The sequence below is a fragment of the Psittacula echo genome, assembly GCF_963264785.1.
Source record: "Psittacula echo genome assembly, chromosome: 16".
NCBI lineage: Eukaryota > Metazoa > Chordata > Aves > Psittaciformes > Psittacidae > Psittacula > Psittacula echo.
The window spans coordinates 2,797,881-2,811,756 of record NC_137752.1 but is presented as its reverse complement, the minus strand read 5'-3'; the positions used below and the strand labels follow the sequence as shown (position 1 = coordinate 2,811,756).

Sequence of the window (13,876 nt, the reverse complement as noted above, 5' to 3'; positions counted from 1 at the left end):
AGTAAAGGATGTGGTTATTTGCAACATCTAGTTAGTAATAAACCAGTGATACATGAATCTCTTACATGTCTGTTCTTGCGGTGTATTTGAGGGTTGCTGCACAGATACTGACATCAGGCTTGCAGCTTGTAGACTGTCAGGTTGTCATCTTGTTCTGCACCTTTAAATTCCACCCATCTTTTTTAATTTTGTGGCTGGTTTACAGAGCAGCTCTAATGGCTTGTGTATTTATTAGAGAGGCTTCGAAAGAGCACCTACATGGTTTAAAGGCATGCATACAGAAGCACAAAATTCATTACCTGCAGCGCATGTTGACCATGATAATGCAGAAGAGATTGTATATCTCTTCTATGGCATAAATTTTAGCATTGTCTAAACAAAAGTCTTCAGTTTTAAGTAATTGGGGGGGTTTGTTGGGTTGTTTCTTGTTGTTTCTTTTTTTTTTTTTTACTCTTAGAATCAAGTTTTGTGAAATCTTTGCTTGTTCAAGAGACTCTCACTGTTGACCTAACTCGAACCCTGTCTCTATTGTCTTGATGTTTTCTCCAGCAGTCACAGTTTGGCTTTAAAATTCCATCACCCAGATGCACACTTTGGTATCTCGTCTCTTGCAGAAGTGGGAATAGGCAGACTTCCATGACTTACATGGACACCTATGTGCCTTTCCAGAAGTATCATTTGTGTTTGGCTCTTTCCCTTCCTCCAAGTCCTTCTCTAATCTGTGCTGTCTTATGTCCTACATATCTTTGTTCTTTTATAGTCACTGTGAAAGTTACTGCCATGGCCTGGCCTGTCTGCGAGTCTGGCAAGTCGGATAGTTCAGATATGATGCTTCTGACACTGACTGTCTGAACAAGGTTCTGTGCCCTCTTCTGAAAGAAAGATTTTGTTTCTGAGGAAAAGTGGTTTCCTTGAAAGATGGGAAATCTTGGTGAATTTTTTTTCCAGCATAGCTGATCAAAATCAGACCTACCTTTCACTTGCATTATGGCTTCTTAAAATAGCAGTTTTCATGCAATTTCAGAACAGTTTGACATAAGTCCCAGTCTCGTTTTGTTTTTCACTTGCTGCCTTAAGTAGTTTTAAATACTGTTTTAGAATGTAACAGAATTCTAATTTAAAAATAGGGCTGGCAACAGATCAGGTGTGGCTGAAACTTTTCAGCGTGTTCAGGGGTCATGAGATAGCAGCACTGCCCTGATGAACTTCATTTATGCTATATGAATATAAAATATTCATATAAAGGGAGATTTGCAAAGGCATGAAAAAGGTATCTATGTTTTCAGTGCACTGGGAATCTTAAATCTTAGGTTTATATTTTGAAGTTACTTCTCTGTGTTAAGATTGCAGATTAAATGTCTTTGAAATGTCCAGATGTTTGTATTTAAGAAATAATTTTGTCATCCAATCTGGAAATATATGTGAATTATCTGATATTACAGATCAAATCAGATTCCTCAGAGTCATATTGTGCACACAGTCAGAGCATTTGCAATGCCATATCTTAGTCTCTGTTATACATTTATAGTTGGAGAAGGGAATAATGGGTATTTAAAGTATTGATGAATCAAGGCCTAAAATCTAACTGTTGGAAACAGCAAGTTTAGGAGTTGATGGGTTTATCAGGACAAGTTATTATGGTTGTTGTACATGTGAGCAAGACCATTCATTTCACAAAATATCTGCAGTTCATAGCATGTCCCCTTGTGCATAATGTCATCTGTCAGTAAAAGCAGAGCTGATCAGCTTTATAGTTTACAGTTAACTAAATCTGTCAAGAAAACAGTCTTATTGTCCAGCTTGTCTTTTTGTAATGAAGCTGTGGATGGGGGTTAGCAGCAGTGTGTTCACCCTCTTGGAGGTCAGGGAGGATGGAAGGTACTAATGCATTCCAGGCTGAAAAGCTCACGCTTGACCTTGGTGATTAAAGTTTTTCCTATCATCTAGCAGCAGTTGAGCCTGAATTGTCTTTTAAGAAGTCAAAAGGTCTAATCACCCTAATGAACAAACTCACTCATTACTACTTTGGGGAAGGAAGTGTGTTAACACTGCAGTAACACTAGTTCCCCCCGCTGTAGAGTGTGTGTTTGTAGGAATGGTACATAGCTTGGTGGTAAGAGGAGAAGCTGGTGGTGTTGTGCTGGATGTTCAGTGGAGTAGAGGAAGCTTCTGCTGTGCAGGGTGTAGTTCTTTCCACCAGGTTCATGCTCTTCTCTGGCCATGGGAGAAATTTTTGGAGTTTGTAAGTGAGAATTAAATGAAAGCTAAACCTTCCCTTGGTGAACTTCTCTGATCATGGGCTTATTATACTTTTCTTCATGTATTCCTCCCTGCTTGTTTCACACTCTAGATTGTGTCTATGTCAGACAAATATTTTTCATTTGTTATGTTGGAGTAGCTGAAACTACTGGGAAAGCCTTTTTCGTAATGGTCAAGTAGATGTTACATGCTGTTGTTTGTGATACTATTGCTCAGGGCCTGCTTTGGAAGTGTCTGTCACTACAGTTTCTGTAGTCACAGATACTTTTGCAATTTCCTAAGATTTTCCCTCCCTAATTGTAGTGCTATGTAGTATCCTGACTTTTCCTTCCTCGTACCTGAAAGAGACTTTCATTTGCCAAGTTACCTCTTGCTCATGGAAGTTTTGACACTTCCATGTCATGCAGAAGTTCTGTCCCTTTCTGATACTTAATAACATGAGTGAGTGAGCTGTTAGTCTTTTAAATGCATTAAAACCTTTCAGACTTACCTTGACTTTTGAGGCAGAACCTTTGTCCTGGCAGTGGTCACTGTGTCATGGAGACTGTCACCAGTGTCTTGTTTACCAAGCTCATGCCAGCAAGACCCATTTTACTAAACCTTTTTCCTTTGTTCACTTTGAAACACTGACTTCTGAATCCTTCTCCCAAGGTGAGACCAAAGCCACAGGGGAAGAAAAAAAAACCAAAAAGCTTTTACTCACGCTTCTTGCCTGGAAAGATCTTGAAAGGTTGTTGGGATTTTGTTTTACTCTGCAAATACCTGCTCGAGTGAATCAGAGAGCGTGTTATTATCCTTAAAACTAATTATCCTGAAACTGTAGCTGCTGTGTAGGAAACCTGCTTTCTTTTCCAAATCCATGGTATTTCATTGGCCCAAAGAAAGGGTGACAGGAAGAGTGACTTCTTCCCCCTTTGAAAATGCTCCATCCTGTGCTTAGATTGCTAGCATAAAAAGCTTCCCAAAAACGGAATGAAACCACCATTTTAAAGGGGGTGCTTGAAGATTTTTTGCTGTGTAGTGTTGATTTTGAACACTTAATGAAGAGCCCAAATATATTTTAATACGAGTATGAAAAAACCTCTATATTAATTATGCATCAGTATAGTTTTATCATTCTTTGTTACTTTCTTGATTTTAATTCCGTAAATATATATGCTTGCTACATAGAGTATTTGTAGATTTAAGTGTGGGGGAAATTTGTGCCCTTATGGCAGATGCACAGCAGACTTCAGCATTAACATAACTCATTAAAATAAGATAAAAGTAGAGCTGCAAAACAATTTCTGTCTTTTGCCAACAAGATTGTGAAAAAGGGATATTTCCCTCATTCAAGAAAGTCTAATCTCAGCTGGGGAGAGAGCAGAGCAGGCATTCCTGACTTGTTTCTGCAGGTTACCTGACTGGGTCTGCTGAGGCAGAGAAGCACAGTATACAGAATTAAGAGGACTGTGTGTCGTATTTTGGAGACATTAAGTAAAATTATCTTTTTGGATTATGAAAGTTCCTTGCCCAGCATCGCAAAATGTGCATAAAGCAAAACGTGTGTTATCTTGATACGCAATTTGCTGTTTTTCAGCCTGTTTCTCAGTCACATGGTTGAAACCTGGAAAATAAACTACAATTTACTGGATGATTTGTAAAGTCTATTCATCTACTTATTTTGGAAGGGTAGTAGATAAAAAGGGGACTGGATTCAAATGGATTCAGAGAAAGCTTTTTCTGTTTCAATGCTCTGAACTCTACAGGGTGAACCCATCACTTTTTGTGAAGAAACGTTTGTGTCCCATCGTTCTGCTGTCATGAGGCAGTTCCTTCAGAATGCCATTCAGCTCCAGCTCTTTAAGCAGGTACCAACTTAATTGCTCTAATGTAGAAGCAGATTCTTTCACAATACAACTGTTTTTTTTTTTGTGGGGTTGTTCCTGTAGTCCTTGATCTGTCAGCCGCAGAATGAGGAAAACTCATATAGTTGTAGCACCTTAATTCCTGCTTGCTGCCTTTTCTCAGATTCAGGTGATGAGCCTTTCTATATTTAAGAGGTGTGTAGGTTTTCCCCTAAAGGTCTCTGTTCTCAGTTTTGTTCTGAGCATACCTAGACCAAATATATCTGCTGTAAACTTTGTACAGAAAGTGCATTACTGTTAAACATGACATTATTGCTTCAGGGAAGCTGAAAACATACATGTGTAGGCAAAGACATGAATGCTGGTTTTTTAGTGAAGCAGCATTTTGCAGTGGTAAACATTTTGCCAGTTTAGGTTGTATTTTCATTCTATTTAGAGCCCCATCCCAGTAAGAACATTGATTTCATTCTGTCAAATGCAGAATAAAGTCTTTCTGAAAAGCTAAAGGATGGGATGGTTGATTTATGTATACTCTCTTTTAACACTGGTGTAGTTCATTGATGGCCGTCTGGATCTTCTGAACTCTGGTGAGGGCTTCAGTGATGTTTTTGAAGAAGAGATAAATATGGGAGAATATGCAGGTAAGAAATTCAGTACTTGAAAGTAATTTCAGATACTGTTCTTGACTTACTTTTTGTGGGCCATTGTGATGTAATGGATCATAGTGGTTACCTAAATAATGAAGGCTGCAATGATCCCTGTAGTTTAAAGTGTCCTAAATTTTTGTTCTTTCCTCTGATGAGAACTTTGAGTAATGTATTGTAGTTTGAATGAAGTCTGGTCCGTCTTAGAAAACCTCAGCTTTCCCACTTGGCTAAATACAACTAGAAGAGTTCTTGCAGTGGAGGGTACTGAAAAACTTTGGCTTTACCCAGAACCACCTTACATTTCTTTTAGCAGTCTTAAAAACAAAACAGTCAGTGTTCTCAAATGTCTGAAGGACAACCCAGCTAAAACAGAAATGCCTCTTAGCAAGTAAAAGAAAAGTTGTAGATATCTCCTCAATTATTTGTTGTTGTGTTTCCCTTAAAAGAAAAGGGTGGTTGGCTGTCTGTTTCTGTGCTGTTTATGCTCCTAGAACCACTAAGTGCTAACATTAACATTTCTGGCTTGTTTCTATTTGGTAGAGAGTTACAGTTTGTTTAATTTTGTGATTCTTTCTAGGTAGTGACAAATTATATCACCAGTGGCTCTCTACAGTAAGGGTAAGAACACAGTCTTCTTCCAACAGCATTCTGATTCTTACTGGACCACTGTACAGTTCTGGATGGCTGTTAACCTCAGTCCTCATGCACAGGACCGTGTTGTGTCCTGCAGTGTTCAGCTTTTACCAGCTTGAGTTTAGCTGTGAAAAGCCAATGCGCTCTTCAAATGCAGAGCAGAAGAAAAAATACACTTCAAAAAAAAAATCACCATAGGAATTCTTAAGATTTGAATCTTTCTTATAATGTCTTAGAGACAGCTGGAAATAGGTTATTGTCATTTCAGAAAATAATGTGGTTTTCCTTTTCTTGTAACAGAAAAGGGAGAAAAAGGAACATTGCCATACCAAAAAACCTCATTGTAGAATAGTGCAAAATGCTGAACAGGGTCAGCCCTGTTTGGGAGGGGGTTTGTATCTCTTCAGTTTAGTGCCCCAGTTTTATAAATTAAAAATCTAGATACTTTTGGAGAATAATATCTTGTTAGAGCTGATTTTGAAAGTCTCTTTCGGTGCTTAAAATGTAATATATTGGAAAGCAAAATATTTCTTGTTTTGGGTATGAGTCAGTAAGGAAGATTGAATTTTTTTCTGACAGAACTGAGTTTTGCAGCATTCCGTTTGCCTACTGCTCTGCTTACGAATGGAATTGTGCTCCTTACACAAAATGCTGAGCTCAATGTTATCTCAGTAATTTCAAATTAAACATATTTTGTAACAGTAACTTTAAAAATTCTCATAGTCAGATAGTTAAATATATACATAAATATATATAAATATAGATGAAAAGTAATTTTAAAATTAAGAAGGGGAATGGCTGAGAGTGAGTATAAAACTATGTAATTAAATTCAACAGTTTATATTTTTTGTTGAAGATTGTCATGTAGGAACAGAAGTAGCAAATCTTAAAACTGCATCTGATTGCATCTGATCTCTGCAAATACAATTTTGCACTGAAATAAGAAAATGTGAAGTTATTTAAGGTTTTAATCCTTGGATTTTGCCCATTTCCTGTATTTGTCAGGTAAGGTACTGTACAGCAACGGTCAGCAGTGTGTGAAAGATGTATAAAACACCAACCAGACTAACACATTATTCTGCCTGACTTGTTGCTGTCTTATGACTTTTATTATGTTCACCACATGCAATTCAGCTTTTCTGGAATTAATGTTTATGACTGTAGTTAGATTTCATTTTCCCTCAATTTATCCCTTTATCACCTGCTTAGATGCTTTTGATAAATAGTATTGTGGGATCATGAAAAGGAAAATAAAAAGAAAGCTCTTGCTTCTTCAGGTTGAAGATACAGGCTTCCATAAAGTGGAAAATTCACACGGAGTATTTGTTAGGATACTTCTGTCTTGTTTGGATTTTAATGCAATGTACAGGACACCCTTGAAGCTGAGGGAAGCAGTCATAGGACACTGTTTTGTGAGATGACCTGTCAGATAAGGGTTCTTGGTATTAGGAGACACTGACATTTTTCCAGTGAAAACTGCTGTATTGGAGTTCCTCTGGAAAACCAGAGAAATATTTAATATGATTTACTTATGTTCTATTTCTTTGAATTTACCATTTTAACTCAGCTCTACTAACAAGCATAGTTAATGCTTTGTTATTTTAAGTTAAGAATGGTGGAGTTTAGATTGCTGTTTGCTTTAAAGAGCTTTGATAAAATTTGTTCTATTGTTACTATAATTATAGAAAGGAAGCGGAGCCATTTTAAATACAGTGAAGACCAAAGCCAACCCTGCCATGAAGACTGTCTATAAGTTTGTAAGTATCAAGTACTGGCTTACTACTGAGATTAAGAGTCTAATTATGATTCTCTTTTAACCTTTCAAATGCAACTCAAGACTTACATTCATTTTTATTAGACTCACAATATGACTTAAAATACACATTCATCTAAATCTCAATTTTAAATGGAAAAGTCATTTTGAAATTTAAACATAATTGAAATGCAAAGGAGAAGGGGAACTTGTGATTTCCTTTGAAAGTATAGATGATAAGTTCTATTACATAGAACTATTTCTGAGAAATAATGCCTATATGCTTTACTGAGCCTCTCTACCATCTCATCATTACTCTGTTGGAAATCATTGTTACCTCAGGTTTCTCTGCTTGCAGTTTCATCGAAATAAGGGAATCCTCTCATTTTCCAAATTGTTTCCATCTTTTCTAAATGTCAACTAATTTTCCCTAGAGATTTCTTATACCTGCTTATTTAGACCCCAACTTAGTGAGTTATTCTTTAAATAAAAATGTTTCCAGTTCTGTTAACAAACAGCTAGTATGGTACTAGGTTATCATGCGTGGCTGCCAGTTCCACTGTGCAAGATAAACCAACAGAAACAAGTGAGGATTTTGTGTAAGGTCAATTTTAGGAAATAATGCCACAAAAAGCATGGAGATAACTGTTTGAACTTTGTTTTTATGCTGCCTTCCTCCAGCCTGAGAGAGATGAGTAGGATGAGATTAGCTCTACTATATGAAACTGGCATCTAGTGTCCTGCAGGGAGGAAGTTTGCAGGCTCACTGTTCCTGTTGATTGTTAGCTTACAGCAAACTACTGAGGGGGGAAGACCAAGGCTGTGGAATGCAAAAAGCTGAAAGATGTCTGTGGCATCAAAACAGAGAAAACTGAATTTTTGCAATGAGGGAGGAGAGGTGAGGAATAGTGGGCTTATTTGCTTGCTTGGGATCTTTTTTGCTTTCTATTTGCTTTAATGTGTTTTCAGTATCCTGTTACAATTTCTTCCTTGCCATTTTTAGTTACTAGAGAAGGTGAATCCTCATGCACTGAAATCACTGCTTAGTCACTGCTAGAAATAGAAGGGGATTTTAACTTAAATTAATTTTTCATGCAGGCAAAAGATCATGCAAAAATGGGAATAAAAGAAGTGAAAAACCGCTTGAAGCAAAAGGTACTTGAAGTTCTTACTCAAAATGTATAAGCACCATGTATGAAATACTTAGCCACAAAAAGCATTATGTGATCAATGGGAAGCTGTTTGATACAGTGTTGTTAGCACACTTCAAAATGCATTACCAGCTGTCCTGGATATTTCACACTGTTATAAATATTCACAGACACACACAAAAAAATTGTCTTCAGACACATTAAGGCTCTGACTCAAACCCATGAAAGCCAGAAAATTGAGTGTTCTATTTGGAGTGGTCGCTCTCCTGTCCTTCGTGCTGGGGCGTTGTGGAAGCAGACTCTGTGTGAACTGGGAGAGCTTTCTTACGGCAATGGCAGTGAGCTTTCTGCAAATGGCAAATTGTTGTTATTACTACAGTAATCAGTTAGGAAAAATAGTGTATGTCTGTCCTTGGGAAAAGGATTGATTTGTTTCTCGCATGTCTATTGCAAAGTTTAGATATAAAAGAATTAGAGCTGGTGTTCATTTCACATTCGAATTATTACAGAAAAAAATACTCAGACTGTTTGTTGTTTTCCCAATCTGTCTTTGTTTGTAAACAGCACAATTCCAAGAATGCTGAATTGTGTTTGAACAATGTGTTATCCAATACTAATTGCTCCTTTTAAGCCAAAAATATGGTCATATTGATACATATCTTATGAATGAATGGTTAACGCTACCTTGGGTTTATTTCAGGTATTCTATTTATTCTATAAAGCAGAGCTATTAGAGTCTTTTTGGAAAAACAAGGTAGCTAACTTGCTCCTCGAACTGGAGTTCTTATTCAGAAACCTTTATTCAATTTGTCACAAATAGTTTTGGGTTGTTTGGTGTTTTTTTAATCTGTGCCATCTCAGTAAATTTCTTCTCTAAATTCCTAGACCACTGTCTTAAGACATCACTGCAAATGTATTCCTGTGGCACCAACAGAAATCTACCTACACATGTCAATAAACTGTTAATACAAAGGGATTTTTGTGCAGGCAGGTTACCGGCTGATCAAACTACATGTACAATCCAAAGGCTGTTCGCTCTCAGATACTAGCATGCATGATACTAGCAGATTGCTAGATGTTTTTCAGGAGGATAAAGTTGCTTCAGATGCTTTTAATGTTATTTTATTTTATTACACTTACAACTTTTACATGACCACTTGAGGTATAGTATGAAAATATTAGAAACGTGAAGCAGTTTTCATGTACATGGAATTTTTACTGTAATTCCATGTGTACCACTTCTGGATATAACCTTCATGAATAATAAAATGTTTGGCCTTCTCATGTGCATTTCTGAAGCAGTTGGAGCTACATAAAATGACCAGATTGTTTTCCTGTGTTTTAAATGCTAATATAATTGTGTGCTATTCCGTGACATTTGTATGAAAGGCTGAGAAATGCCTCATTCATTCTTTGCATTCTTTTCTTGTGATGGTTGTCTTCCTAGTCCTCCAAGCAGCAAGCATTCTTTAAAAAACACACCTAACATTTACAAAGAAATGGCCCAATTTTGTTTCACCTTCCTTCTTATGTGGCCTCTCTGTAAGTAAGGTGGTTAAACATGATTGTACAACCTATGCTTTCACAACAGCTTAAAGATTTCTCAGAGCAGTTGACACATTGCTCTACCTCTCCTTTCTTCATTAAGTCTGTTTTTTTCTACCCATCCTCTTCTCCAGTTTGAACACAAGGCAGGAAGAAAACTCTAAAATGAGGTATTGCTCTGTTTGAAGTGATAAAAATAGCAAAAATTGCTTTGGCCACCCTCATTTTTAATCTAAATGTCTGTGCTGCTCTGTTGACAGTTCTGTTAGTGCATCCTCACCAATTTTCATGTTGAGAACATTGTATTTTTCAAGCGTTTACTTACTAGTGTGTGCAAGTGCTAACAATTTGAAATTCTGGCATCATTAAGTCCTTAATTTTTGCTAAATTTGGGATGCTACTTTTTCATCTTCTAAGGATAACCTAAGGTTATTTTTAAACTGAACTTACTATCCACTGCATTTTAACATACTATTTTCCGTTATTAATACAAAAAGTATGCAGGCCACTGGTAAAGAAAAGTCAAATATAAACATCCCTTTTCCAGTTTTCCTGCCAAATATGAGCAGCTTCTGTACAAGGTAGAATTTAAAAATGCAATAAAGCTAGAGGTCTGCTTCCTACAACTCTGCATAGCAATGGTGACCTCTTAAATATAATCAAGAGCCCATTTTGCCCTTGGTCTGCTCCAGTGTTGGGTTTGAATTGCAAATGAGAAATGCAGGATTGACCTGTTGAGAGGTCACTGTGGTGTGTGTAAGGTCCTTCTTTAATATGATAGTAGAGATTGAATGGGGCTCTATTTCCATCCCTTGTTCATTTGTGGTACAGTATTTCAAAGCAACAGAAATAGTTTTCAGAGGATTCTTATGAGTGATAGCAAATAATTGTTAATAGATACAGCATGGCAGCTTTATTTTGTATCTGATACAGTGCCTTTTCTTTTTCTTTTTTTTTTTTATTTTGCTGCTTCTTCCCTTTTTTTATTTTTTTATTTTTTTAAAAGGCTGTTCTTTCCGTTTCACAAATGGACCGTGGTGGTCAAGTCGCTCCCTCTGTTATTGGCTCTTTTGAAGCTTAACTACATAGAATTAGGGAGAAGGAGGAATATGAATGGTACCATCCTCAACTTTCAGTAAGGAGAATGTAACTTACTGAAAGCTTCTGGAAAAGACAATTTATATAAATGGTTGGGCACTTGGCATTAATGTGTTCAACAATATTTTACTTAGAGCCCTGTGTGGCTCCAGTTAATGTCTGTTATCAATGAACTACTGTCAGTACTTCATTGTCAGTACTTCATTATCAGTACAACTAGAAACAACTCATTTCAAGGTTTGTAAAATAACCTGGAGAATCCTTCTAGACACTCTGGAATGTGGTTTTTGCTCTTCTAATAGACAATATTTGTAGTGCATTACAAAAGGTACCTAGAAAAATTACTAATCCTTATTTAAACAGAAGAGAACCTTACTCAGTTTACAGGGTGAACTTTACATATCATTCAACCTCTGAAATTCTTCCTTCAAAAGGTAGTGAAGATTTCACCTGAACAGACAGTTGTTAGGGGAAGCACTGTTTATACATAGAGATAATTACGGAGCGTGGCTCCCAGCTGTTGGTTGGAGCCACAGCCTCAGGCGGAACTCTGAAAGCTGTGTTGTTCTGGGAACCTCCACTGTTCAGTGCCGGTCAGATGGTTTCGAATGTGCTGGACACTGTTAGAGCATATGCATAGAACATCTGAAGCTTGGTGCCCATTTAATATGGCTATACTTGTATAGAAATATGTACATCAAGTTGTTATTTAATGTAGAACAGTATAGGTTGCTGCCATAAGTTCTGTAATTCCAAAACTGACCAGATCCCTTGATAGCATATTGTTGTTTTGGAGCTAAAGTCTGAGTTTGACAGAAGCTTACCTTTCTTGTCATTGAGTTGGTTTGGGGCTCTTTGTTGCTAATTCAGTGCCCTTTGTTGTATTTTTTAAAGGCAGCCTTGTGCAGCTGGAGGATGGGGGGAGGAAAAAGTTTTTCTCTCTAGTTTGACCAAGTTGTTAATTTCCCCACGATCCTCATGCCCATGTTGGTGAACCACTGCTTTGCCAGCTGGATCTAAAAAGGTCTCCCGGCTTCTCTGTGGAGCAGACAAAGCCCCTTAGAAAGTCCATCTAGCTTTTTGTTTCATTTGACCTAAACACATTAGGTCAGTCTGTGTCCAAAAGAACCATTTCTAATTGGCCATCAGCTTACATGTCTCATTATTGTACCTTCGCAAGGCGGAAGCTCGAGGGGGCATGTCAAAGGTCAGTGAATCAAAGCCATGGCAATGTCAGCAGCCAACCTTAGGTCAGTCTTGCAGAGCTACAGTGTGTGCAGGTTTCTCTCTATATTTACCCAGCATTATTTCCTTGACATTGTTGCAAAGAGATGTAAGGTTTGGGGCCCACTGCGTTACAGACTATTTCTCAGCTGACTTTCAGACTCTTTTTTTCTGATTCCTTATGTCTGCATGCTTTTGTCTTTTTCAAAACCTATGTTACATATACCATACATCCACTTGCTAAGTCTTCTAGCCTAGGTTGGTGGGTCACTTCTGAAGATAAGGACTAATGTCAAAAGCAAAACAAAAAAGCATTCTGCTAGGCAGCAGTTTGTTTTATACAGTCTCCTGAAGGCATATTCAGTATACACAGACTCAAAGATAAAATGCAAAGCTAAGTTGTGAGTTTCACCTCCTTACCGTTTCTAAAAGTAATTGTTCTGCTGTATATAATTCATGAAGTACATAAATAGAATGGCTGTTTTCATTTAGGTTTACAAAAAGCAGAATAGCCCTGTCCCTGAATTCCAGTTGAATTTGTTCCTAGAACAGAAATTTTAAGCTATGGGGTTTTTTTTTTTCTTATGTATTTTCTGGCTTTCGCATGTTTAAGTCAGACATCTTATTGAATGTATCTGTGTGTAACATTGCTATTAGGAGCAGACAGTGATTGTGTACAAGCTCTGATTGACAAAGTACAAGAAGATGTTTTATTCTAATGATGTTTTCTTTTTTGTGCTTTGGTGTTTTTTTCCCCTAACATCAAAATTGTTAGTCAGCATTATCCTCTAGTGTCTCCTTTGTTCCCCTTACCCTTAATCAAGAATGTTCCTGGCCATGCTATTCACCTTCTCCTACCATGCAGGACGTTGCTGAGAATGGGTGTTCTGTGACACCAGAGGAATCCCTACCTAGAACAGCACCTTCACCATTGGTTGAGAAGAAGGACCCTAAATTAAGAGAAGACCGAAGGCCAATCACAGTACATTTTGGTCAGGTATGTCTTAGTGTTAGGTGTCTTTATATTGTGTCACTCAGGAAAAACAGTTCAGAGAAAAGTCACAATAATTAATATGACTAGTGTTTAATTCTTCTTTGTAACTGAATTGCCTTGTTATAGGTTTGTTTGTGATGTATCTGTTTAAATGGGATTCTAAAACCTGAATTTCCGGGGTTTACTGATTCTTTTTGTTCATACAATGATTTTGAGGAAAATAAATTTTAAGTGAATGGGGGAAGGAAGCATAATTATTATTGCAATTTCATAAACTATTTTGCTGTTCTTATAGCATGCAAAGTGCAGTAGCCCTCAGGACTGAGGTAATATAATTTAAAATGTTCCCTGTTATCTAGCCAGATCATTAGTGTCAATATAGAACATCCAACTATTAAAGCATTTTAACATTCTCTGAAAATTAAATGCTATGAACTAAGATGGAAAAATCAATTAATAGCTTATTACTGTTCTCTGTATTTCAGTATTGACAGCTGAGCTATGCACATTAGTTACTCTTATAGGATTTCTTTTGATAAGTCTGCAAAAGAGTGAGTTTGGTCATGTGGCTTTTTTGAGAGCTAGTTATTTAGAAAACCTTGTAGTTGCTGTGATTTTCATGGAAAAACGTACAGTATTTATTATCGGTTTGCCAGTGTTCTCCTGTGAAGTGCAGCCTGACTCAAAAAATAACATTATTTGTGTTCACAGTTCTCTCTTCTTTC

General features: G+C 37.1%; 1 protein-coding gene across 7 annotated transcripts in view; it reads left to right on the top strand.

The window, feature by feature from the left end:
• Positions 1-13,876, top strand: part of DENND1A (DENN domain containing 1A) — a 190,603-nt gene that overhangs the window by 145,071 nt on the left and 31,656 nt on the right. For all 7 annotated transcript variants that reach the window (XM_080630893.1, XM_080630892.1, XM_080630890.1 and 4 more), the window contains 6 exons: positions 4,008-4,109; positions 4,660-4,747; positions 5,331-5,371; positions 7,072-7,143; positions 8,238-8,294; positions 13,023-13,154. In XM_080630893.1, the coding sequence (XP_080487019.1) occupies positions 4,008-4,109; positions 4,660-4,747; positions 5,331-5,371; positions 7,072-7,143; positions 8,238-8,294; positions 13,023-13,154 (492 nt within the window). The remainder of the gene's footprint in view (positions 1-4,007; positions 4,110-4,659; positions 4,748-5,330; positions 5,372-7,071; positions 7,144-8,237; positions 8,295-13,022; positions 13,155-13,876) is intronic.